Source organism: Diadema antillarum, unplaced genomic scaffold (assembly GCF_040938485.1).
Source record: "Diadema antillarum isolate AM-2024a unplaced genomic scaffold, OU_Dant_1.0 seq00000861_RagTag, whole genome shotgun sequence".
Lineage (NCBI taxonomy): Eukaryota > Metazoa > Echinodermata > Echinoidea > Diadematoida > Diadematidae > Diadema > Diadema antillarum.
Genome location: NW_027271731.1, coordinates 1,118,010 through 1,145,856, shown reverse-complemented (window position 1 = coordinate 1,145,856; position 27,847 = coordinate 1,118,010). Strand labels below are relative to the sequence as shown.

Genomic DNA, 27,847 nt, shown 5'->3' with positions numbered 1-27,847 from the left:
TTATCGTGAAGGCATTATGATATTCCATTCAACAGAACTACACAACTTTCTTTCAGCTGTGATGGCATAAAATACTGATCTTTATCTTCTTAGCACTTTAACTGAAGGAGACAATAGCCCAGAAGCCAGTGTATTAAGTTGGCCACACATGCCAAAATGATACCTTCTCCACAACCAGCATCTTCTTGCCGACATCAATGACGTGGTTGGTGAGCGATTTCTGCTTCCAAGTTCGGAGGACCTTGGCCAGGTGGAAGGTGATGGTGGCGATCATGTGGTGCAGGCTGTCGGACACAGACTGGTGCCGACGCTGTCTCATGCTGCTGGGAATCTCCTGCAGCACAGCGAAGCACTGCATCAATACCTGGAGAACGGAGGACAGTCAGAGGAACGAACCAAACACAAGTGGGTAATGCGGTCAGCTGCATATTTACCTTCTGTGTACATACACAAGCATTACATCAGGTGCTTTGTTGTTCACAGTAACAACAGTGCTTGCAAAGGTTTGAAAGTCAACACTTTAAATCAGTTGCCTTAATCTGTGGAGGATCATACCTACGTAATACAGTATCAAGATTATCATGGCTTGAAATATGAAACTTACTTTAACAGAATCTACATGGATAATCACTTGATAATTTATCTTTGTCATCTTACAACACCAATGATTTCATGGGACCTGCAATTACACAAGCTTGCTTTTATACAGACCCCCTCATATTTCTCTTCATTCCTTTGTTACTCCAAAAGCAGTGTGCCACTGACCATTTTGTTCACTGTATTCATGCTTTAACCCATTGATGACGAATCTTGAGTCTACTCGGGCAGGGGTCTTTGGGAAATGCGTGTTGTAGCAAAATCAGCCCGTCCTCAACAGGTTAAGTTGTGTCAATATATATTCCCTTTAAGAATGTAAGAATAAATCAAATGAATAGATAAATGTGCAAGTATCCAGTTGATGGCTTGATCACTCAAGGAAGAATTATGACATTCAAGGAATACCCCTATAACTCCAAAATTCAGAGGTACATGTGAAATCACCTTTAAGATGTGAAGAAATTAGTATATCTGTTCAAACAAACTTTGGTATCAATCATGAAAGCTTTAGTTTAAAGTTTATCCTATGAATCTGCACATGGAGTTGCTGCTAAAAGTCTGATGCAAGATGATTTGATATGCAAGATGTTAGCAATAGGAAAATTAAGCGTAGCAGCACAACCATCTTGAACCCGCATACCTGGACGACAGGAATGGACGGGATCTTATAGTGAATGAGAGGAGCCAGAAGGCCGTAGCACTGTACCACAGCCTGCAGGGCCATGGTGGTCTCATTCAACCAGCCAGCCAGCTCAATGGCCACCAGCATCCGCTCACAGTTGGCTAGTCGCTGGGTCTGATGGAAAGGCAAAATGAAAACAAACAAATGGAACAATGACGCTATGTTAACTTTACATCAACTCCGACAATAATCTAGGCTAATTCAGACAATTGCATATTTGCTTTACATCTTGAGATGATCCCATCTCTACACACATGCCTTTCCTTGAACATAAAACATATGCAGGAATATGACTTGAAGGATACAAGCGATGCTAATAACCATAAAGGGGCATGGGTAATCCCAAAGGTGGCATTCTATGGTAGAGAGGAACTCACCTGCCCCTTGTAGTATGGCCCGCTGTCACACAGCTTGGTGCAGTAGATGCTACCATCCCTCATGGCGATGTCCACGTTGATGAAGATGCTGCTGAGGAACATGCGGAGAAGCAGCGGAGAGGCGACACTAGCCGTCTTGGGATTCAGTCTGAAAGAACACAACATGTCACCATTGAAAGGATTTTGAAATGTGTTTCACTGCTTGGGGGAAAGTATCAAATATCTTCTCTACCTTTGAACTTTAAATATAACTGATGGGTAATCTGAATAATAATTCAATAATAAATTGATGTGATTTGGAAGCTTTTCCTTGCATAAGGAGATGTTAGATTTCTCCCTTCTTTGATTGTTAACATCACAATCTATACAAGAATTTGTGACACAGCCATTTGTCATCCTATATTCAAAAGACAACAACCAAAACTACCACTACTTCTTCTACTACTCTAGTATTATTATCATTACTACTATACCTACCATCACTACCACTATTACTATTACAGCTACATCTTGTACCTCTACTACTAACTTCTAACTACTACTACTATTACTACTACTACTACTACTACTACTACTACTACTACTACTACTACAACAACTAGTACTACTTCTTCTACTACTTCTACTACTTCTACTACTACTACTTCTCTACTACCACAACTACTACTACTACTACGACTTCTACTACTACTACTTCTACTGCTACTACTACTACTACGCATAACTACTAACACTATGGCTACTACTACCACTACTACTACCACTACTACTACTACTTCTACTACTACTACTTCTACTGCTACTACTACTACTACTACTACTACTACTACTACTACTACGACTTCTACTACTACTACTTCTACTGCTACTACTACTACTACTACTACTACTACTACTGCTACTACTACTACTACTACTACTACTACCATCGAGATCAAAAACTATAATTGTAAGAGAACTGTGCTAGGTGATACATACTGTCTGAGGACAATCTTGTAGTCCTCTCGGGCCGACTCGCCGCGTATCTCGGACCGGGGAGGAGGGATGGGGGCCACAAAGTGGTCCCAGAGCACCATGCTGGCCGTCAGACCGATGTCATAGCAACCAACCTGGTAGGCAGCCTGGAAGGGGTGTACATAAACAGATGAGTATTTATCTGATAGTGCAAGTCAGTAAGCTAGCTGAGTAAGATAAGCCGAGACTTGAAGAAAAGAAGAGAAACTTTACTGCAACATTAAATTCTTAAGTCTTCTTCAATGATTCTATTTGCTCAGGAATCAAAAGTGATATTAGTGTGATTGCTCATTGACAGATTGTCAAATGTGTCCAATTTGAGTCTTTTTTGCTTCAAAAATAGTATGTGACTGTGTAACAACTAGGATCAAAGTAAGAACACAAGATTTATGGTATCAATGAAACTTTGCTATTATTTCCTGTTGTGATGAAACACAAAGATATTGAAAAATACCGACAGGAAGAAAATATTATATCAAAGAAATCAGGTTTTCTGACCTGACTGAGGAAGGCCCAAGTCATGAGGACAGGCAAGGGGTGTGAGGCCAGCATGGGACGGCTAGTGTCCCCTATGGAGTCACCGATAAGCTGGCCATCAGCTGTGTAGGCTGCCACGGCAAACACGTAGCGCTGGTTAACCCTCAGACCGGACACGCACAGCTCACAGTCATAGGCTGGAATCTTAAAGGAATGTGGCACAATATGCGTTAAGTCTTGCTCATCATTTCAATAAAACAGTTTCCTTAATCGCTCTACACACAACCCAAGAATATACATGTACTTCACAATCCCTCTTTATGAAAGCAATAGGGCAGACTTTGTCAAGCAAAGAGTTTTAACTCTAATCCAGAGCTGGAACAGTATGAAATATCAAACAATGCTAAAAAGCACTTCAGCAGGAGCATTTTGTTACTGTGATTGCGTATTCACTCAGAATTCTACATTCCTCACAAGACAGTCCTCTTTGTATCATTCAACTTGTGAAACTCAAAGCACCAACATACTCTGTGTAGTACATAAACTGTGGCTTGCCTACCACAGCAGATATGATTTTGGGAGGCATGAAGTACTTAATCAGGGCCTTGTTTTATCAAAAGATATAATCGATTTTAAATTTCCTTAACACACAGGCTGCCATAGACTTATGATAGAAATCAACTTTACAATCAATTATAACTCTTCATATGACAGGGCCCTGGTCTGTATCTGGCCCATCAAGCTATTGTTTGCAACATATGCTTTGTATGCTTTCCTCATTGATCATTATCAAAACTTTGCAGCCTTCTAGTGGATCTCTTATTCTTAAAATATGTATCTGGCTTTTACTTGCACAGCGCAACCTTTTGCCATATATAAGAGATCATCACCATAGCACCTCCCCACAATGCTGTATTGTGTAGTTTCTCCTAGAATAGCTTCATGGAGATGCAAGAGGGATTATCTTGAGTATCACGTATATAGTCAAACTGCAGTGCACTTGGTGTCTGGATCAATAAGTGCAATGCACTCTGTATGATGGTACAAAAGATTACCAACCTCTTCCCCTGTGCCTGGTAGGTTATAGTCATTCAGTCTGACCTTCACATTGCTGCCGGATGACGTGCGAGCAAACAGGCGATACCAGGCAACCTGACACGATACAAAATTGGTCAATATATGGGACATCATAAACAAACCACAAGGTAAAATATATTTCAATTCAAGATACAAGCACAGCAGAAAATATATGACCTTCTTCTTATCATGTTACACATTGCATCCCACAATAAACTACAGCTCTCTTTTAGTTTTGACTACTGATGAACAACATGTAGGACAAAACTTCACATATTTTTGTCTAAATTCAATTTGAAAGCAAAACATCTTTATCAAGAATAACATCACTGTCATCAGTTCTACTTCAAACTTGTTAGCCAATAAATTTTTGGAATGCACTGGCAATAGAAGACAAGCTGGCCTTGATCTATCTATTGCTGTCATTCTGTGTGAATACATACAGTCAATCAAAACTTAAAGTAGCATTACAGCAGCAGTTTTGCATTTGTATGCTGTTGATCATAGCCCACATACTTTAGGAACACTCAAAAGTTTCTCAGCCAAGACAAACATAATGAACACTTTGTTCACCAATAAGTATCTATTTTACTTGTGGTTCATTAGTAAGGACCAAATCAAGAGAAGCACTTGACTACCTTTTGAGGGGGGTTGAAGGGGGCTGGTTTGAAGACCATGCTACTGTCAGTCCGACACACTAGTAATGGTGCTGGGGGAACTCCCCCATCTCTCACTGACCCCGTCTTCTCCACAGCATTGTTGTTGTACAGCTTCAATTCCTGATCTTGGGCCTTGGTGATGTAGTTCATGGCATCCTGTCATGTTGGAAATACACACAAGGTTCACTGGCAATGATGTCAAATCAGTTTCTCCTCTTGGTTGGAAATGTGATCCAACTTTTGTCAAAAACATTCTCAATAATTCTGACTGCATACTGTATGCATGAAATAATTTGCTCTTCTACATCAGTGCAAAAGACATGAACACAGGTATATTTTTGAGAGACATTAAAATATGCATAGATATTCCTTCATCTGCAAAAATTGTTCATGACAGGCCGGCGGAGCCGTGGGGGCCGTGGGGGCTCAGGCCCCCACACTTTTTGTGCACATTACAAAGGAATACATAAGGTGTCATCACTTTGGGCCCCCACACTTTTTTTAAACCCGGAAGTACGTAAGTGGCACTAAACAGAAATAGATAGAGATCTTGAAGTGTGAGCGCAGTAAGTTACGTTTTTCCACTGAAGACCTTTTTTTTTTGCTTGTCAGCTGGAGAAACCCGGAAATGGAAGAGGAGAGATGAGCTGAGGACCTTTTTTTTTTTTTTGCTTGTTAGCTCATGAAACCCGGAAGTGGGCCCCCACACTTTTGAAAACGCTCCGCCAGCACTGCATGAAATCTCAATGATCTTGATCCAGTGCGAAATATTAATCACACAAAAGTTTTAATTTTGAAGGTTGTACGCACATATGTACATTCCTACTTCCTGAATTTTGATGTCTTTGATTGATACTATGGATCAGAATTAAAGAACCATTACTATATTTCTTCACTCATTAACAAAAACAGTGCCTTCTCTTTTAATCTTGACTTCACAACCCTAGCAAGATGAATGCAGGGAACTGCTAGAATTCTACACCCCAACAACAATTTACTGACTGTTGTAATTGCTTGTCCTAATCTCACTGAATGAGCACCACCTTGCCTGTTTCTATGAGCAATGCAATATGGCCGCTTGACTTTTACCTGCAGCAGCTGCTTCTGTTTCTGGCTGGGGTCGGTGTCTTTGTCCGTGGCCTGGAGAGCCTGCTGCATGGAGAAGAGAGCCTTGGACAGCAGATTCTTATCACAGAAATCCAGCAGTTCCTCCACTGTGTCTATAGCCATGCTGTCAAACTCATTCTGTAAAATAAGGGCATAGAAGACTTACAAAAGGTGAACCTAAACCCTGAGCTACAATCACTCCAGAAGAAAAACAGCACCAATGAAAAGAAAGAAGAATCATATCTCAAAAACTTGACAAGTATCGCAAAACAGGCACATGCATTCCCACAATATACCTTGTTCAACCATAGTAACAACAGATTTTAGCCTCATAACAAGAAAGAACTTGAATTAGAATGTAATCCAAACCCTTGATGAAAATATCCAATTGATCATTGTATTCAAAACCATTTACTACTCCAATGATTTCATCTTCTCATTAAAGTGGAGACTATATGAAGTGCATATATGCCTCTTTCTTCAGACTAACAATTATTTCAACAATAGAATGATATGTATATCAACTAAAAAAGTTTCTTCTTAAGAATTATATTTTCTTATTCAAAGTTTATGAATTATGGTGTTGAGTGATGATACAAAAAGTGCCAAATTTGGTCCTTCACAATCTTTTTTGTCAACATTTTTGAGTGCACATCTACAGGCATCCATCTGGATCCCAACTCTATCCAGGCACTCACCAATTTGGACATTTTGGAGCCAGACATCCTGCTGCCAGGCCCGCCACTCTTGATGGATCCCTTGCTCGACCCCTTGCGCTCCCTGGAGCCAAGGGTGCCGGCCAGCTTCAGACACACCCTGTGGTACATGTACAGCAGCTCCAGGTGTAGATCCATGATGGTATTGTGGACCCCGTCAGGATTCTCCTCCTTATCTTTGGAGGGGGCAGCGGCAGCAGCGGTGGATGGAGCAGGGTCTACGTTTGGCTGCTGGGCAGTACTAGGGGGCGGCGCTGGAGGCTGGGTGGCATCGGGGGCTGAGGGTGTGGTCGCGTCTTTGTCGTCATCAGCACACACAAGATCCTGTACAGAGTGGACATGCTTGCAGTGAAATACTCTACATGGAACAAACTACCACGAAGTACAAACCTCCATTTCACATGCTGAATATTGTTTCCAAATTTATCTCCCTATATTTTTTGATATTCATTGCTTTTACTACCATCAATCCATTGAAAAAAAAACAACACTACTGTATGTAGAAGGAATTTCCTCAAAGCAATTTTGTGCCGTCTAAGGCTTAAAAACCAAAACAAAATTCAAATATGTGCACTGTAGACACAAACTTATCATAAAGTAACACAGATTTTAATATAACTCAGTTTATAGTCATCACCACGTGAGGTAGAGTTAAAAAAAAAGAGAGATTTAAACAGTAAGAGCCAACAAAGACTGCATAAATGTCAAATTGACTGAACAGTTGGCAGAAAATCTGCAGCTCTAGCCTTTACACAGGCAAGGGTTAAACTTGCCTTCATTCATTTTTTTTTTGTGCTTGGAAAAATGAATTGTGTGCAGGTCTATGACAAAACAGAGCCAGAGTCAGTTTAGCCTGAACATAAAAAGTTAAATGCCCTCCGGGTTAATCAGATGACCTTCAGTGAAGGAGACTTAAAATAGAAATAGGAAATGAATGACTGACAATAGGTGTACCTTGACCCAACTGACATCGGCGATGGACTTTCCGTCGGTCAGAGCCACGGCGGTCCTGGCGAAGGAGACACCCTGCAGCGCCCTCTCCAGAATCTCGCGGGCCAGGAGTAACTGCTCCCTGGGTCCCTGCTGGAGGATGGAGGCAGCGTAGAGGGTGATGCCGCTGGCTCGCCCCATGTGGGTGCCCCGCCCCTCACTCCCAAGCACGCTCCGGTAGGGTGATTCTGGGATGAAAGTTGATACCAGTGCACTTTTAGCGGTCAAACAGTGTATTTCTATTCACATATGCCCTTATCATCACTAACTCTTGAATATGGATACTTTTTTTTTTTTGACATCATGGACACACACGATTTTATAATGCTTGATGATGGTAACAAATGGTGATGGTCTATAAACTGAAGTTGCCATCCCAGCAGTCAAAGTAATGTACAGAGTATATGACTACATCAACCTATTTTCCATAAATGGCTTGTCAGGTCAAGCAAGAGAAGAACACTTTAATCATGCCATGGTACTGTCTAATTTTGAAATATCAGACCACAGACAGTCCTGGGCTTCTCTCCAGAGGATGGCCAGCAACAGAGATGGGTGGAGAGCCGTTGTTGCTGCCCTACATGCCAGGGGGAGGGGGGGGGGGGGGGGGCGTAAAGGGTAGACCTGACCTGACTGTTTATTTTAATTTTTTTTACAGCAACAGCATCCAAATGTGTGCTATTAGACTGTGTCATGGTCACAACGACCGTCAGAAAGCATTTCAGTGAGAAGGTGATGATTCTAAAGCACTAGAACAAAATCAATTTCTCATCAACCTTATCATAAGAAATACTTGTCTGCTCAATCACAACTACAGTAAAGTCATGAATGTGGATTTTTTCTTATCTGCTACTGTAACCTCAAATTCAATTTAGCCATTTCTCTCAGTGATCTTGACAAAACCCGGTGTCAACTAAGAGAGTAATCTGCAGTGATCTCACCTTTGGGGTATGGAGACATAGCTCCCTCATCCTCCAAACTCTGACGTTCCTCAGCAGACACACCTCTTGCCTTGGCTACAGTGGACAGTATAGGGGAAACAAAAGACAACTCATTATCAGATAAAACAAAAAATCCTCTTTACACTTAAATCAACCATGGTTTGGCTCTCATATCTAACCCCAGTAAAAGAAAAATGCAAGTATTCAGATTAAGTACAATCTGCACGCTACCCTGACAAAAGACAAAACAATGTACACATGTTCACTACCTCTGTCTTCATATGGCTATCAAACCTTCCCCTTACAACACACAATTCTACTTATTTGCAGTAACTAGAATTTTTGTGTCTGGCTTTAATGTATTATCCCAGCAATAGACAACAGCTCATATAAGTATGCATTGAGTTTAACTTTTGTATGCTTACTTCACAAATGGCATTGCACTGGAAACAGAAAGCCTCACGTAGTCATATCAACTCCCATCTATTGTCTGTGCTATATGATATTTTATGAATCAGGACTAGCAGGACAATTTCACACATGGTTGCTGACTGCATGATCAAGACACTTGGTGACAAAATGAACAATATTTCATTTGTCCCTCAACATGAAGCCAAGTGATTTCTCACCATGAACACAACAATATATTGTGTGTGGTAAGGGAGGAAATATTTTGGCATGATGTCAGTTTTACAGCAATCAGTCATCACTGCAAAATATATGCCACATATGGTATGATTAATTTTGTTCTAATGTTTATCCTAACTACAATGGTCCATGTTTGTCTGTAAGTCTCACCATTTTCCTTCATCTCTGTGGTGGCCTGACTCTCCAAGACCAGGGCCAGTCTGATCCCAACCTCAGCTGTGAGTCCAGGGTCAACGTCAGCAATGCCACACCAGTACACAACCTCGTGTAGGACACTCAGTATGTGAACCCACTGGTTGGGGGGGGGGGGGATGGGAGGGGGAGAGAGAGAGGGTTGTTACTTTACTCATTGCAGGAAAGTGGAATGTACAAACAAAAGCAACAATACCAACAACACAAAAAATGAACTCTTCCATTTTGTAACATCTAATGAATGACTTACTTAGAAATAAATCTACACTCATCAAATGCACTTCAAATACAATTTGTATTTTGTAATATCAACAGGGTCTTCCCACTGCTGTTAGCTATCTGCCCATATGAAAACAAACAAAAAAACAAAAACAAACAAAACAAAACAAAATTTGCAATTCTAATGATTTAACAAAGGGAGTGGAGCTGCAACATAAACCAATGTAATATCTATTCCAACAATGCAAAAGAAACTTATCTGGCTATTATTACCTTATTTGGGTTGTCCAGTTTCTGCAGGTACTTGCCACTGTCCGAAGCCCCTGTCTGGACTCGCTGGAAGACAGACTTGACCCGCCCCCACAGGAAGAGGGTAGCATCCACCACCATGTCCAGATCCACTGATTCCTGGTGTGGTATAAATGTACAGAGAGCTATGTCAGCATTTACCACATAAATGAGACAAATTATCAATTGAAAAAGAAACAAATCACTTGATCAAACACAAATCATTACAATTATATCATATTTATAAAAAGATGTTTTAATCATTTGGACTGGATGACAATAGGTCCTCTCTTATGCGAGTAATCAAAATTTACCTACATGTATGTACAGGTAGAGTCTTCATTGCTCAATACAGTATTCATACATATACTTAAGGGTCAGACTAGTGAGTGTGTATTAATTTAAAGAACGCCCATGATACAGGGATGATATTGAGGTGTGTTGAAAAATCGGAAATCAACATTTTCAGGTGATCGTGATACATGGAAAAAGCAAAATGTGTGTAGACTTCAAAAAAAAAGAAAAAAAAAGAATCTGAAATCAGATTTAAATCTACAGCTCATGCCTGATAATATGACATGCTGATTAGCATATTCTATACTGTGAAGAAATTCCTGAAAGTATTTGATTCATCGCAAATTTCAAATGTTATATGTGACCCGCGACAACGGTTTCAGGCAAAAGTCGCAAGAGCAAATTCCCTCCTAGGCGGGGTACAAAGATTTTGACCATTATTTTTGTCGATTTAGGTTTTTGCAGAAATCGAATCTTTGATATGTTTTCTACATCTACACTAAATTTCATAGCATAAGACTAAGTTTTTCCTATCGAAAATGGAATTTTAAGCACCCTTTGTTGGATCGCACTCGTCAGTTTCGAGCTTCTTTCGAACGCCGCGCCAATATCTTCAGCGTTGCTACGGCGCAGGGTCTCGCATGCAATTGGCTGGTGCGTCGCATACATTTACATAATTCGGCTTTCGGAAACGCCAGTTGCAGCTTTTGGCGAATGCTTTGTCCACGCGTGCACGATTACATGCTCCATTGTTCTTGCTTTAGTGGTTTATATACGCTCGCTCTGTAGTGCGTGGTCTTCGTTTGGCTTTCTATCCAAACTATTCTACCGCAATGTTCGACAACGGAAGTGAATCAAAGATCATGTAGCATGACGTAATCGTGTGAAAAGAAAACTAAATATTCTCAAATTTGTCTACTTGTACATGTAGTAAAAATTATGACAGCAGCAGACTGACTCAATGGAAGATAGATGAGAGGAAAGGAGCGGTCACATGTGACCAATTATATTCAAATAATACACGTCAAGATCGCACCAAACTAACGAGTCGTGTTTGTTTGTTTGTTTGTTTTAATTTAATGAGCACCGCCGAACAAAGGAACATATTATGCATGTCTTGTAAAGGCAAAACAATCAGGAAGCGTGACCCTTGCCAGCACTAGCAATTTTCTGCTTTCAAAAGGCACCACAATAAAAACGCGATTTGTAAATGTGTGGATTCGCCACCGCTCCTGTTACATGCACACGGCCATGGCATGTGGATGCCATTGCGTAATGCGTGCACAATACACATGTACATTGTACATGTACACCATACGTGCAATTATCGTATTCGCCATCTTGAAAGCGTACTGGTAAACAAACCCGAGCGAAATGCATTGTTTATCGGCTCCATACGCTGAGCTCCGAGGAAGGTGCCCGGGAAATTTGACTCTCTCAGTGAGCCAATCAGAAGGCGATGTGGTTGCTAGAGGCGGAGCTTAACATCGATTGGCACCATCGCACGGATGGGTGATTCTCCCCTCGCATCGCCGCTCGGACAGTGTCTTTGAGAAAGAGGTGAATCTTCAAAGCCTGTTTTCTCGCAATTTTGTCAGGCTAACAACTTAAAAAGTGCATTTTTTTTCTCTTTCTATGCCCACTTATGGTGCCGAAGAATACAAGTGTTTTATATCAATGCAAAGCTTAGGAAATGGGCAATGAGATTCAGTGAAAAAATGAATTTTCAAAATTCCCGACTTTTGCCTGAAACCGTTGTCGCCGGTCACATATGCTTGGAATGTACATGTACATTAAGCTTGTCTGATACTACGCAAACATAATACACCAAGTGTTTATACGGTGTACATATCAGTGCTGATTTAGACAAACTTCTCATACTACACACTTTCACATTCATTATCAAACATTTTCATTTTTTCAGACCAAATTGACTTAACAGTACGAAGTATTTAAAAAATACATATAAACAAGCAAGGTATTGTCACAATCCATCAATAGTAATATTTTCATAGACTGCAAACAAAGATAAGAGTTCACTTACTGCTAAGAGATCTTTGGAGCAAGACTGCAAGACCTCAGCCAGATGTACCCAGTGATCTTGCATGGAGACTGATCCTGGGCCTGTCAAATCATCATGAAAAAGTGTTGCATTCTTTTCTCTAGTTGAGGCATTTTCACAGCATGAAAATAATTTCTTTAACATGTGTCATAATATCAACACTGCTGGCGTATAATTCTTCAGTGCATGGATGACTTTTGTGCAAGTTCAAAATTCTTCCACTATCAGCAACTTACATATGTAAATATTCATTTATACTAAAAATCAATAAACTATCAGTTTTAGGTTCCACACATATCCAAAGCATGTAAAAAATAGCAAAGCAAATAATCTGTATGAAAACAACCAAGCCATATTATGTAAAAAAGAACACTATTACAAGATAATTTGCCTTAAAAATTAATAAATTTGCTAAGATTCTCTGCCTTTCCTTTGTCACTATCCTTGCTACATATCAGGGCAATTAACTCCCCCCCCCCCCCCCCCCCCCCCCCAGCTGAATACTGGTTAGTGATAAGGTCAGAGTAAAGATTAGGGTTAGGATTAGGTTTAGGGGTAGAGTTTGGGCTAGTGTTAGGATCAGGTTCAGGACTGGGATTAAGGGAAGGGTCAGGGGAAGGGTTTGGGGTAATCGTCCGGGGTAATTGCCCTAGTACCTCTTGCTGTAGTCTTAACCTTTACTGTTTTGTTCGCCAAAAGGCATCCATGCTAGAGAGCTTTCTTCACTGATTAGCACACGTGTCTGGAAACTAATTGTAACTGAAAGGAGATTACTTAATCCCCTTAATCCCTACTGTGTCATCATCCCTTCCAGTGGGACTAGGGCCCATTGCCACACCTGAGTGGGCTTATCAACTCTACCACATACACTATAGGTCAAGTCTGCATGGATTGCTGAATGCTGATGAAAAAGCTTGGCAATTAAGTTTAGCTGTAAAGTGGCCGTGCACAGAGAGGGTTAACAATTTTGTCACATCAACATTCAGTCACAGTTAGGCTGACACTCAAGCGATATCTCACTGAGTGGCAAATGGTTACAAGCATAGCAAATCTAAGGTTTTGATAGGGTTTGTTAACAGTTGCAATCAACTTAGTAAACCGCTGAAATGAAATTGGCAAATAGTTTTCATTGTCGCAAACAGCTAAATTTATTGTCACAACTTTTCACAAAGAAATTTTGAACATGTTAAAAATCTCTTTACAACAAGAAAGACTCCTTGTGACAATGAAATGTTTTTGTGAATTTTATTATAACTGTTTATGAACTCTGACAAACCAAAAATTTGCTAAAATTTGCTACATTTGCAAACATTCACAGCTCAGTGAGATACCCCTTGAGGGGCGCCACTGCATCTCACCTCCTCCAGCTGCCTGGGGGAGTGGCAGGGCTGGGTGCTCTCCCTGGCTGGTCTCGTCAACCTGCGAGTGAGACTTTTTGGACTTGCGGTTTGGGTTGAGTGGCTCCATGGCCTGCAGGATCTCCAGGGATAGAAGCTCGTGGGTGTATCGGTTGTTGGACTGGCTCTGATGGCAGAGGGAACCAGAGGTTTAGGGATTAACAGCATTGTGACGCAAGTCTTTTGAATATGTTGTGTCATTCAATGACCACATCCAAGGGAAGATATCCATTGTTTACTTCAAGAGAACCCCCAGATACAGAGTGGTTTTTACTTTAATACTTTCTTTTGCTTTTATGTTTTCATATTGGAAAAAAAAATAATGGAAATGCAATATTTTTTGCTTGACACATTCATCCCTCTCTTGAAAACATTGCATTACTTTAACATTTTAGACCTGACTGCTATTCTTCAATTGCCACACTTCACTGTAAGATACAAATACGGTCATATAATATAGTATAATTATTTTTTAACTTATCCTTTCTTTCTTTTCTAATCTTACACTATCAATGACACAGTGAGCTACACAAGTGCATCTTTGCAAACATCATGAGGTATGTGTTCCTGTATCAACATCAAAAGCAAATGTACAATGCAGCTCTGCATGGCATAGTAGGGGTGATAATATGATGCAATTACATATGAACTATTGATGATGTCCTCTTCCTTTGAAATAAGCCAAGAAGGAAAGCAGACAAGAGCTCACCATGAAAGTCAGGCATTATCACAACCCCCCCCCCCAAAAAAAAGATTATAATGAATCAAAAAAAATTATAATATCAATAATGACAATGAAACATTATTATCTTCTCAAAATTGAACATCAAATTCAGATAATTTCAAAGTATGAAATTAAACACATATACACACAAAGGAGGACAACTTTTTTGTCTTCTGTATTTCTTTTTTAAACAGACTTTCTTATTTTCCTGTAACTCAAAAGAAAAAGGTCAGTGACTGCCCACCTTCAAGAAGTCCACTGTGGGATGAACAAGAGCCTCGTACACCTCCCACTGTTCGTAGTTGTAGGCCCACTTAATGAACCGCACCACAGCCGAAATGTGGATGCCATCCTCAGCGGCCGCAGCCAGATCGATGAGGGAACGATCCAGGACGACTCCCGACAGATTGATGTCGTTGACCGACTGAGGGTTGCGCGGGCGGTTTCCTCCCCCACCTTTTGGCACAAATGTGCAAATGAAAGTTTGAAACACAGTGGACACTCATTTCATTAAATGTACAGCCGATCTTGATGCCATACTCTTGGCAATATTTCACTTTCTTTGTGATAAATCCATGCCACATTAATTATCTCACCTAACTGCCTGTCATTACCAAATTACAAAACTGGATAACATATATTATCATACATGAGTAGTAACTGAGTATGAAACTATATTGACTGTACAATGCCAATGGCTGAACCAAGTTTGAATTTGAGACATTTACAACTAGGGGCATTTTGTCAAGTGTTTTGTCAGACATTCTTCTTTTCTTTTCTGACAGACTGTTTAAACTGAAATCCTCGCATCTGATTGGCTGGGAGCAAATCTGTCAAAAAGATATCTGACAAAATACTTGATGAAATGTCACCCTGATTGCACAATTGTAATTCAAAGCCAAGAACAGGTAGCAAATAGCAATTCCAAATAAGACAGCAGTGATGGTTTGTGGAGAACAGAAATGTTCAAGAAATTTTGCAAAACCACGACACACGTATGTACAGGCACACAAACACCACAACATTAAAACATAGTCTGGACTTGCATCATACCAGAAATGATCTCCATCCCAGCAAAGAAGAGCTCAGAGAAGGTGTCAAGGATGTAGTCCTCTGTGTCTGGAGCGGCCGGACTGGTCAGCAGGGTCCGGCGGGTGCTGTCGGCCAGCGTCTCCAAGATGGCCAGGAACTGGGCTGCGCTGCCCTCAAACATGTCGGACAGAAGTTTCTCCACGGGTGTTCGGGGCCAGGGAATCTGTAGATGGCATGATGAATAAAGTTGACATGATTTTCAGAGAGCAGACACTAAAAGGTTATATGCCTAGCCAATAAGATTAGATATCCCTTTCTACTATAGATTTGATAGCAAAATTATACAGAGAGCAAACCAAACACTTATATTGTTTTCAAAATGTTCATTTGGAAAAAAGAAAAAAGAAAATGGAAGCCAAAATGTCCAGATCATGGTGCCACCACTGAAAAGTCAAACATACAGTGTATGTGAAACTTTAACATACATGACAGTGAACATCATTTAAGAGTGGAAAATGAGAAGAAAAAAGTACCAAAAACACACAAAAATGCACAAAAGAAAACATACTATATACGTTGTATCATTGCAAAAGTCACGCAATACAAAGAAGCAAAGAACAGACAAAGATAAAACTGCTTTAATTGGTCAAACTGCGCAGCACCTATACTTATAATGTGATTCTCCACTGTTATACAGAGATACAAGGAAGAAAATGTCAGAATATCAGCACATATTGATTATTCACTCCAGACTTACAAAGGCTAATATGTGTAGTGCATTAACAAAAACAAAAAACAAAAAACATTAGAGGAGTAACAATGAGAATCAGAATTGAGAGCAAGTAGTTTACTCACAAAACGTAATCATTAATGCGTCAAATATGTAAGGCATAATTTCATATTACAGTATAATGCAGAATTTAAAGATGTGTTGTATGTCATATGCAATGTTGATAATGCTCAGCAGTTCCAGCAAGTTATGATGCATAAATACAAGTATGAGATATATCAACTGCCATCTCTTCAGTGCACTGCATTAATCATAGTTGCAAAAATTAAAACACTGAAGCAGGTCTGTGATCCATAGGCATATGCTTACATCTCTTCCACCCTTTCTCTTTTTGCTTGATCTTTATCTTACCAACCAGCAATGCGATATGTTTAAAAGCACCTCAAAAGTTATGCAAAGCTCATGTGCATTATAGCTGAATGTTGATGTTTTAAAGAAAGGCAAGCAATAATATTGATAGCAAAGTGTAAATTCTACATCAATGTGAAAACATCAAAGTAAAAAATAATGAATATACTGTAAAAGTGGAACTTTTGTGCAACATGAAATCAGCACGAAAATATAAGTGCATAAGCGTCTTTGCTTGTAATAAGTAAAATTTTATTCTTTTGATTCTGTAGAATTGAAAACACGAAAAATTCATTCCTACCCAACTGAATATGAAAAATTTTGCAAAAATTTCCACTTTTACAGTATACAAATGATGCACAGGTCTGAGTGCATCAATCAGAATCATGTGCATGAAGTAACTATGGGATTCTTAACCCACAAGGCAAAGCTGAGTTGGTTGAGCGTAAATTCCATGATTGTTACTGCATTACGTGCACTTACGCATGAAACGACATGTGCGTCATCTATGTTATAGAATGGATAATTTTCCTGCCAAAAACCCATTTTTCTATCATGTTACCCAATGGCAAATTTACTGGATGCAGATTCTTTTGGCTTGCTATCGACGAGAGCCTGAAAATCATGTATCCAGAAATTATGCATGGAAAAAAAGTACTGAATGAATCATAGACGTCTCATACTGAGTGTGCGAACACTTGCTTTAATAGTGCATGACCTTTGCTGCAAGTGCGCATACTCTTGCTACAAGTGCGCGATAACATGTTTACCACTGTAACTCAGTGTGCGGCCAGTAAAAAATCAACTCATAGCTTTTGACCAATAATTAGATTGTAGGAGTCTTGCTACACATACCCATGAATCTATAACATGTGACCGTGCACCTCAAAACGAACATAAAGTCGCACACATTGATTTTGCGTGAGGACTGAAAATAAGTGAAATGGGTCAACCTAGCCGAGCTTGACTTTTTCATGTTTTCTGAAAGAGCGGGTCTTCTTTTACATTATGCTAAAATTTGGTATCATAAAACGGGCAGGAAAGTGTGTTTTTTAGCAGTTTATCTCTAACATTTTTGGTAGAATAGTGTGATTAGGTGTGTCTTTAGAACCCCTTTTTCATTTCTGAAAAACCTTGTCCACACTCTTCACTTTAAACTCTAATATCTTTTGAAAGGATAGTGCTACTGCTTTGAAAATTGACATTAATTACGGACAGAATGTGTTAATGAGGCATGCTTAATTTCAGTTTAATCTGATAATCTCTTCATTGTTGCTACCCTGGTGGTTTACTTCCTGTTTTTTGTCCCATTCATTGCACAGCCAGCACGGTTTGGTAAAGATTAAGCGCTTGAATAGACACTGTACTTTAGAGCCTCTTTTCTCAGTTCACACTTTTCCTGAGTTTGTGCTTTCTTTCCAATATTTAGATAGGTTAGGAGAGTCCATTTGATTTGAGTTATACATCATTTTAAAGCTTAAAGTCTGCTCTTTCAGAATGTGGTCTTAACTAAAAATTCATATCTGGCAACTTTTTGTTTGTTTTGAGGTGCAGGGTCACAAATACACAAAAGATAGTGTTCACATGTACTTCATCAACAAGGCCATACATTAGCCTTAATGAGTGCAAAATTTCTTATTGGTTTTACGGTTTCTTTATGATTAGAATATCAAAGTGAATTTTTACACACTATTAAATGGCATGCTGTTGTGGACAATGACGACGTATAAGTGAACTGGTGAAGACTGAATGTGGTTAATGACACACACACTGTCGTTACGAGTTACAATCAATAATGACACCTGTAATACACGTCACATTTTCAGTGCCAGCATGTTTACATTTGCAACTGTGATATCAAACATCTATTAATTTGGATTGATACTCCCTCAAACGAAACAATTCATTAGAGCACAGACATATCAGTAATTTTGTTGCATTACATAAATCAAAGAAAGATAAGCAATAATGACGGCCTGAAGGAATACATCATGTTGAGGTTGACAGGCTTGAAGTTCATAATGCTCCATCTCAAATGCACCATAGTCAAGTATCGTTTATGTTAGCTAGGTGTCTTTTACGAAGCTTATGTGATGGTTTTTCTGACTACTGAAGTAGGCATATGTCCTTCAATATTCTTTTTTTGCATTAAAATTTCAGTTTTCCAAGGTACTTGAGGCTTGAGAATAAATGTTGGACTTGCAACAACTGTAAGTTAGAATTCTAAGTTGTTGGTTTGTTTGTTTGTTTGTTTGTTTGACTAACAAAAGACAACTGCCTTAATGCTACCAAAAATCCCTTTACTGTACTAATGTAACAATCATCCCACATATTGAGCAATAATTTAAATGCAGCACTTGAGATGAGGCATGATATATTCTGATATAGGGTATATAAATATATGCTATATGCCAATAATGTCAAACAATGCATGTGCACCCCTCCCCCCCCCCCCCCAAAAAAAAAAAAAGTTCTCACTTTGCAGTTATACCTCAAATGAGGCAACAACATCGCAAAGAGAATGGTGTTTGAAATTAATATCTAGCTGAACTGTGACATTGTACTATGCTGGTAATACACGATGGTAAACTGTTTTCATCTATAGTGTTAATTGCTCGAATATATTTTACGTTTTAGTGGATATAAGTTACAATGCATACAGGTAACAACACAAAATTGAAAGGTTTATGGACAAAAATATTTTCATTTAAAGGGATGCCTTAAGGATTAGATTGTAGCTGACAATATGACAAAATTAGTTTACACCAGCAAAAGTCCATGATATTGACAAGCACGGGACAATCACGCTCACAGCAAACCGATGTGAAGTGGATGTTAACAGCCATTTTTCAATCAGCACTCAGTGAGGATGTGAGTAGTGGTAGGCATTCGGAAACCCGGTCTACTTACGTTCCCCTGTTTCTTAACAAGGTCATCGAGTCGCTGTTTAGTTGTTTTGTGCCAAATGAGGCGTCCATCACTGGCAACCAAGGTGACAGTGCGTACCTCCGTGGGCTAAGGGGTGCATTGTTTGTGGTCAAATCATATTCACAATCCATGCATTATATTGATTTCTTTCTCACCATTGACACAAGATCTCATGGAACATAATAGCGTATTACCTTTCACTGTATATTGATAAGTATACATCATATAATGAAGAAAAAGGAATAGTCCAAACAAAGCAAATCACTGCCATTTTAGAGGGGTCAACAACCTTGCAGTCAAATACTCTGAAGCATGCAAAACAATAATACAATAAATTAGAATTCTTTCCACCTTGTACATTTCCTCTTTCTCAGTTTATGGACTGGCGTTTGAACATCAGGCTCCATAAAAGTTTCACTCAAAATATTATGTTGCACAAAACTTTTTTCTAGATTTTTTTTTTCCATGGGGAATCATGCATCCCATATAGGATACAGCTCTGTCTGTTATTCATATCTAATTACTATCTATCTAAGCCATCTGTCAATTTTCTAAGTTTACAAGAGGCAATCAATTATTCTTATTGACATTTCTTATGCATCTCAAAACTACATAAAATAAAAATGTTCGATCAGGGAAAAACAAATATACGTTTTAGTTTTAACCTTCAAAAGATAAAGATCAACCCAGGTCTCGTAAGCTGTGGTGTGATCTATGTCTGCAACTGGAATTTACATTGAATCATTTACCGATTGAGAATCTTTCACATTGCTCCTGGTCTTGGGACGAAGGAGGCCCTTGGGCCGTTTCCGATCAAAGACGGATCGTCTGTACACCATGATGCCAAGCTGCCAATCAGAAGTGAAAACAGTCAAGTATAAAGTTCTTCTCAGCCACACAGTATACTTCTCTGAAACAGGATGATCACTAGCAAATGATCAAACAAAATAACATCTGTACATCATGATGACAAGCTGCAAACCAACAGGTATGACACTTGTAAAGCTTACACGTCTATTTCAGTCATACAATAATGACCTATCACACAATTACTGTCATTCACTGACATTTGAGTCAGAATTCTATAATCTTTTCTTGTTAATATTATATATGTCCACTCTGCGGGTAACATTAAATAATTATGATGCATACCATGATGTCCCCCCCCCCCCAAAAAAAAAGCAATAAATTCTTGCAGATTCTTACTGAGAAGATAGACAGATAAATGATACATAACTGCACATCCAAATTGAAATTCAATTTTAAGTATTATCATAGATATGTTTGACAGATGAAGGATGTACAACAAAAATTTTAGAGTCTACAGAAGTGGATATAAATGATATGGTAAATACAACATCACTGACAAACCAATTACCTTGACTGTGGCTTGCCTGAAAACCATCTCAACCTCCACACTGGGCTGGGCAGAGCTGATCTTCTCTAACTGGCTCAGGTCATTCACCTTGCTCAGAGCACGCCGGGCAAAGTTCTGGGCAAAAAGTAATGGAAATTAGGATATTGAAAATAATAGCAACAAGATGTAATATATATTACCAACCAACAAACATTGTTTTCAGCGATACAAAATACACCTTTCGAACCATCAAGAGTAAGAACACTACAAAACTGATCAAGTCCACACATAAAAAGAGTTAATTACTAAAAACTTACAAAATCAACCCTACATAAAAATGGTGGGTGAGCTAAAGAAAAAAAATAAAAAGAGATCTGTCCAATTACATAGAGGATACCTAATATAATACTAATAATACTGCAGAGCACTACACAAAAAAGTCAAATATAATTAGAAGAGAAATATACGTATATGCGAATATATTTTCTCGTTCTGCCATGATTGAATAGATTAAGCAGAATCGAAACAATTGTCTTGCAGAGTTTTAATGGTAAAAAAGATCACTCACCTCTGCTTGCTGAGGAGCCTTGCAGTCAAAGTAGCACTGGCAGACAGCTGTGTAAAGAGTGGTTCTCCATTGGAGGTAGCGCACAGACATCAGGGGGATGGAGTTTTCCATGCACATACACGCCCAGAGCAGGAATTCCAGAACCTGCACAAACCAAGCAGCATTAACACTCCAGGATGTGTATTACCCAAGCACTGTTTTTTGTTTATATTGCTACTGCACAAAGACAAGCAATGTAATTAAAAATTACCTTTTACTAGAATCTGTGAGTTTGCAAGGGTAAGAATTATGAGGTGATCATATTTGCACATACTCATAGACAAAAACTAGCTTGACAACCGAAACATCCAAGCATCCATAAATAACAAATAGATATTGTCACGCTTCCCATTATATATATATATATATATATATATATATATATACACACATATATATTTCATGCATTTAAGTTGCAATGCTCATCACTTATGTCATGTACCAATATCTATGTATGGACTTAAAAATAGAAGCAGGGCTGAGATGATGAAAAAAGAAACAACAATTTAAAAAAAAAAAAAGCTCACTTGTGCAAAGTTTGAGCAAAATTGTAATGGGAGTCTCCTAAAATATGAAGATAAGATGCAAAAACAAACCAATGCAGATATTCTGTGTTATGCTTTAACTTTCAGTTCCATTTCACACTCCTATTTTTCATACAGTGAAGAAATAGAGTCAGAATTACGATGCGTAGAGTACAAATACCTGTGCTGAGTGCCCCAGGGTCATCAAATGTCTGGAGACGCTGTAGATATGAATGGTACCTGTGGGAAAGTATGAAAAACAGGAGATGAGGCTATCAACTGAATATTCTTGTGATATTGCCGTGAGCAAGTCAACAGATATTCTGATTCATAGTTTAGACAAGAGAAACATTAGAGGGATGGCCACTGGTTGAGATGGGGTTTCTGGTTTTTAACATTTGTTGACAATGATTTTTTGAGATAATTAGAAACCTCTCACAAAATATGAAAGAGTATCATTCTAATTCTAAGAGGAATTTAAAGCTTATTTGATGAAAATCAGTTTTGAAATAGTTGATGTATCCAAAACAAAGTGTCCTAATAAAAGGTGGGACCCACCTTTTATTAGGATTGCTTTGTTTTAGATTGTTTTTGGATTATCTCAGCAATTTCAAAACCAATTTTTGTCAAATAAACTTTAAATTCCTCTTGGAATTGTATGTTCTTTAACATTTTGTAAAGTGGTTTCTAAATATCTTGCAAAACGTTTTAAGCTGAATACTCACCTCAACCAATAGGCCCCTACTATACCATCCATTTAAGAGCCATAAATACAAGTACCTTTCTATGAAAAAAAGGAGGGAGCCTACGTACCATTATAGACCAACCAGCAGAGGGGCTCTCGAGGCAAGACCACCTGGGTAATGAGTCTGAGAAAGGCCAGGATCTTCAGACACAACCCTACCGACTGGGTGTTCTGCAGCTTGGGGTCTGTCATCAAGACAAGCTGGTAATTGCATATGCTCTTTCCATACAGCGCCCGGAACTGCAAACGTAAAATGACAGACATATATCTGATCAACAGGATGAAACTGCACAACAAACACATGTCTCAGATTTGCAGACTGGGACACATAGCAATAGCACAAAGAATAACATTGTGTAAGATTAACTCACTTACCCGTTCATACAGTCACTCAAAAATGAAGAAAAAGTTGAGACATGTACATTTTCAAAGCCTGGGGAGCATTAACAAAGATCTGCATTACTACATACTGCAAAAGTGGATATTTTCGTGTGACTAATTTTTCGCGCTTTGCTGGGTAAGGAGAGTTTCGCGTGTTTTTAATTCCGCGGAATCAAGACATCACGCACAGGAACATATGGAAAGCAAAAATATTCGCGTGCTTTTATTTTCGCGCTAGTTTCTGGTTGCGCGAAATGCGCGAAAATTTCAACACCGCAAAAATTTCCACTTTTACAGTAATGTACAATACTGTATTTCTGAGAAAGCATATTCCTCACTCTTTAATTACTTCATAGATAGGAAAAGTATGTATATGAGAAGTATGAGGGAGATAAAGCTACTTACGGTCAAGCTCGCATTGTCTGTCTCCAAACCATCTGGAAAGAAGATCTCTTTCACTGTCTTGATATCAACAATGTCCTCTATGTGTTGGTCTCCAAACTGGTCCAGGTAACGGCCATAGCACTGCCAGACAGCAAGGTTGTACTCCTGTATGACAGAGGGGGGGAAAAAAAATCCAAATTATCCTGTGTGGCACAATGTTTCTGAAACACTTCACAGAAGCATCAGAAGCAACAGCATTTTGCACTGAGTTACATATGTTTTTAATCAAGTGAGGAACATCCATCCCCCCCCCCCCTTTTTACTGGGGAGGTTCCCATGTACAAATTGCTGACACAAAGCGTGTAACTATTTACAGCTACATGTCTAAATGTAGGTGTACGGCAGCATAAAACATTTTGACTGAGAGTGTTAACGCTTGACATTTTCATGTCTCTGAGCTTTTGCTGATTGCCAGCTGTACAAAACATCAGGGCACCATTTCATGAAAGTTGTCGGCCCTGACATGCCGTCAGGCTCTGACGATTTCCGTAAAATCCTTGGTTTTGATTGCCTGTGAAGCTCAGTCACTGACTGTTACTACAATATTATGGTGATTGCCAGAGACTGACAACTTGCCAGGGCTGACAACTTTCATGAAATGGTGCCCTGAACCATCCAACAGTACAACAATGTTCTATGCATATGAAATCCATGAATTTGAAAGAGTGAACACTTATTGTACGTATCCGGGCAATTACCCCCAGAGGGCAATTACCACCCGGCTAAATACTGGTTAGTGGTAAGGTTAGAGTTAAGATTAGGGTTAGGGTTAGGTTTAGTGTTAGGAGTTTGGGTTAGGGTTAGGATTAGATTCAGGATTAGGATTAGGATTAGGGCCAGGGGAAGGGTCCGGGGTAATTGCCCAGGGGGTAATTGCCCTAGACCCCTTATTGTAATATGTTAATACATGGATCAAGAGCTTTTGGATGTCATCTAGATCCTAGTTGGTATGTATTTTAGATCAGAATTAAGATCATTGAAATATTTAATGACTAGACATGTTCTGAGGTCATGAAGGGAAATTATGCAAGTTTTCATTTGACATCCTGCAAGGTCAAACGTAGAGGCTAGAGCTTTTCATAAAAGTTACCTTCAATGACACAAGAAAATCTCCCATCTCAATGACTTTCCTCTGATAGTAAGTAGATGGTAGTCTGGCTTCATAGTTGTTCCACAGGGAAAACAAAGTGTTGGGCCTGAAAAAGGAAAGAAAGATTCAATATGAATCAGAGTAAATGAATCAGACTAGCATTATCTATAGAAAACTGAAAACTGGGGTTTTTATTCCAGATTTCTGGAGTAAAACCACAAGTTTTCGGACACTTAAGCTTTTCTGCAATATTTGTCAAACTAAAATAATACTCTTCAAAATTATATATAACAATGAATGTTGAATATATCAAACTACTTTTCCAAATATTGATTCTGTTAAATAAATCATAAAAGTTCACAAAATCCCTTAATATTATCACCTTGTCAATTCCCTAGAATTCGGACAGCCTCTCCTAAATTCGGACATGCACTGTGCGTGTTCAATGTCAATACGCATACAAGGCCGCTGAAAAACAAGAGCGCACCATACCTTGTTGGCATCAGCATGTACAGTGGAGAGATTTTTTTTTCTCTTGTATTCTTGAGGATACCATCACACTCTGAGCTTGCGATAAGCGAAAAATCTTGGAACAGAACAGCGTAATTTTTCAACTTTTAGCGCTTTTTTGGCGACCCTGATTCTTAACATGAGACCTGGTCCAATGATCTTGAAAAAACGTTTTTTTACAGGTCTATCTCCTAGCTCCCCATCCCATTCACCATTTTCGAAAGCAGTATGCAGTACACTGCGCACGTAAATATTCATGAGCTGGCGGAGTCGCAATGCTTTTAGCCTTCTGACAAGGCCTGCGCGCGCGCACCCACCCAGAAAGCAACGCAATATATACAGCGAGAGGGTTTGCCAACAGTATGATAAGGCCTTGCCATAAAGCTACATGAATTGACGGCCAGCGCAAGCGCACAAATTTCAAATCCATTGACTGTATAAGATGTCGTTCTCCCAAGTTCCTCTCGACCGAGTCGCATTTAACTGATCAATTTGAGCAGAAAGGGACTATTGGCAGAACCAAAAGTTGAACGCAGTCAATCTTCAACATTACTTCACCTGTGTTAAGTCTTCATATCAGTTCGGGAAACCCACTCACAAGGGGGGCCCCTCCTTATAAGTAACCCGTCCCCCTTATAAGTAACCCCGTCCCCCTTATAAGTAACCCCCGGGGCACCCCTTATAAGGAGTCTCCACGCTTTTTTGCAATGCAACGCGAAAATGAAAGGACTGCGGCAATTCGCTTGATTATGTCCATAAAGCTTCACAAGTTTCCTAGTTACTCACGAAATTTGAGCAAAATCGGTTTGAGGCATCATATCTAAAATCATGGATTTAAATGCGATGTCAAACGACCCATGCGAAAGCTGACATGCGAGCCATTACTGGCGTGAGTGTCGCCAGGCGCGGCGGCGCGGCAATGCTTGAGTGCAGACGTGGCGACTGAGTACGTACTCAGTCGCCACGTCTGCACTCAAGCATTGCCGCGCCGCCGCGCCTGGCGACACTCACGCCAGTAATCGCTCGCATGTCAGCATTCGCATGGGTCGTTTGACATCGCATTTAAATCCATGATTTTAGATATGATGCCTCAAACCGATTTTGCTCAAATTTCGTGAGTAACTAGGAAACTTGTGAAGCTTTATGGACATAATCAAGCGAATTGCCGCAGTCCTTTCATTTTCGCGTTGCATTGCAAAAAAGCGTGGAGACTCCTTATAAGGGGTGCCCCGGGGGTTACTTATAAGGGGGACGGGGTTACTTATAAGGGGGACGGGTTACTTATAAGGAGGGGCCCCCCTTGTGAGTGGGTTTCCCGAACTGATATTACAGAATTTTTGCGATTTCATATTGATTTTTGATTGATTTTTAGGCGCTACACTTCGTCTGTCATGATCAATGTGCAGCCCCAACACTGCGTGTTGGGGCTGGTGGCAGTTAGTCCAACCCTACAAAGTAGGCTGTACGTGTAATGCAGCAAACAGAAGGGTAACCCCGTCGCGGGGTACGTATTTGTCCGTATGGGGTCGCTGCTGCGGTTAACAGAAGGGGTTTGTTTTCAACGTACTGTGTCGATATGTTGGACACCTACGTCTATACTAACGTTAGGGTAGGTACTAATACACACTTTTTTTATCATTAGACACACGACATAGCTTGTCTAGAATTTACTGTAGAAATTAGATAGAATTTATATTAGAATAGCAACGAACAACAAACACAGTCAAGAATATATGGGACTGAGCGTGTGCGGTTGGCAATTAGGCTCTACTTAGTTTCTTACCCTCTCGCGTACGGTTCTTCATCTTTTTTCTTGTATCCAGGAGCGCATCTCTTTTTCATAAACTGAATGAATAATTTGTAGTCTTCCTCAAACGCATTTATGACAGGATTTTTGTCGCCTATGTAGTATTTTGATGCAGGTTGAGCGACAGATTTAGACGCTTTGTGCTGCAACATCAGCGCCATCTTGATACTATTCAGTTGCTAGGGTCCTCTCCATTCTGATATAGGGGAAAATCCTCATATTCCATACCAGTATTAGTTCTACTAATATGAAATATTTTCAAAAAATCGGAAAATTTCTAAGTTAGTTAATCAAAAGCTTATTTTGTTTAAGCAGGTTAGTAATTTGACTTTGTTGATGGCTATATTTTGATAATTTTATTTTTAAAAAAACAGAAATCATCCCTAGTAGAAATGTATTCGTCCAAAATTATCCACACATACCACACATAACACACATGCACACAGTGTCTGCTATTATGCATATGGAGATAAGATACACTGACCGACTGAATACTGAATGAAAATGCGCAACCGCAGAGACTGGCTGCAGGTACAAGTACCAGTACGAGGCAGGGAGGTGGAATTCTTCCACCTCCCTGGTACGAGGTGTGAGCTAAAACAAGCAACAGATGAGCCAGGCATCCATCCCATCCAGGGCCACCTCAGGGTGTTCCGTGCCTCTTCAGACACGTGCATACTTATGCATGCGCATGCCATGGACGACCATTCATGCACAGCTAGACAGTCATGATATTCGTCAATCTAGACTAAATTTTACTTACAGGCAGTATAAAACACGGTAAACTGGTTTCCAATTCCCATCCAGTTTGCCAAAAGCTAGC

The 27,847-nt window shown here is 39.6% G+C and overlaps 1 protein-coding gene across 1 annotated transcript in view; it reads right to left on the bottom strand.

Annotated features, from left to right (window-relative positions):
* LOC139740561 (cilia- and flagella-associated protein 54-like) overlaps positions 1-27,185 on the bottom strand; it is a 63,355-nt gene extending 36,170 nt beyond the window's left edge. Inside the window, exons 1-26 of the mRNA XM_071651146.1 lie at positions 27,001-27,185; positions 24,708-24,813; positions 23,579-23,722; positions 22,861-23,032; positions 22,229-22,287; positions 21,485-21,628; positions 20,938-21,051; positions 20,309-20,407; positions 19,542-19,646; positions 15,515-15,716; positions 14,706-14,917; positions 13,699-13,864; positions 12,323-12,402; positions 9,970-10,104; positions 9,436-9,577; positions 8,638-8,712; positions 7,661-7,884; positions 6,689-7,030; positions 5,973-6,128; positions 4,863-5,039; positions 4,207-4,299; positions 3,169-3,351; positions 2,635-2,777; positions 1,657-1,804; positions 1,238-1,393; positions 164-364 (exon numbers count right to left, since the gene is read on the bottom strand). Of these exons, the coding sequence (XP_071507247.1) occupies positions 164-364; positions 1,238-1,393; positions 1,657-1,804; positions 2,635-2,777; positions 3,169-3,351; positions 4,207-4,299; positions 4,863-5,039; positions 5,973-6,128; positions 6,689-7,030; positions 7,661-7,884; positions 8,638-8,712; positions 9,436-9,577; positions 9,970-10,104; positions 12,323-12,402; positions 13,699-13,864; positions 14,706-14,917; positions 15,515-15,716; positions 19,542-19,646; positions 20,309-20,407; positions 20,938-21,051; positions 21,485-21,628; positions 22,229-22,287; positions 22,861-23,032; positions 23,579-23,722; positions 24,708-24,813; positions 27,001-27,185 (3,963 nt within the window). The remainder of the gene's footprint in view (positions 1-163; positions 365-1,237; positions 1,394-1,656; positions 1,805-2,634; positions 2,778-3,168; positions 3,352-4,206; positions 4,300-4,862; positions 5,040-5,972; positions 6,129-6,688; positions 7,031-7,660; positions 7,885-8,637; positions 8,713-9,435; positions 9,578-9,969; positions 10,105-12,322; positions 12,403-13,698; positions 13,865-14,705; positions 14,918-15,514; positions 15,717-19,541; positions 19,647-20,308; positions 20,408-20,937; positions 21,052-21,484; positions 21,629-22,228; positions 22,288-22,860; positions 23,033-23,578; positions 23,723-24,707; positions 24,814-27,000) is intronic.
* Positions 27,186-27,847: the final 662 nt, after the last annotated feature.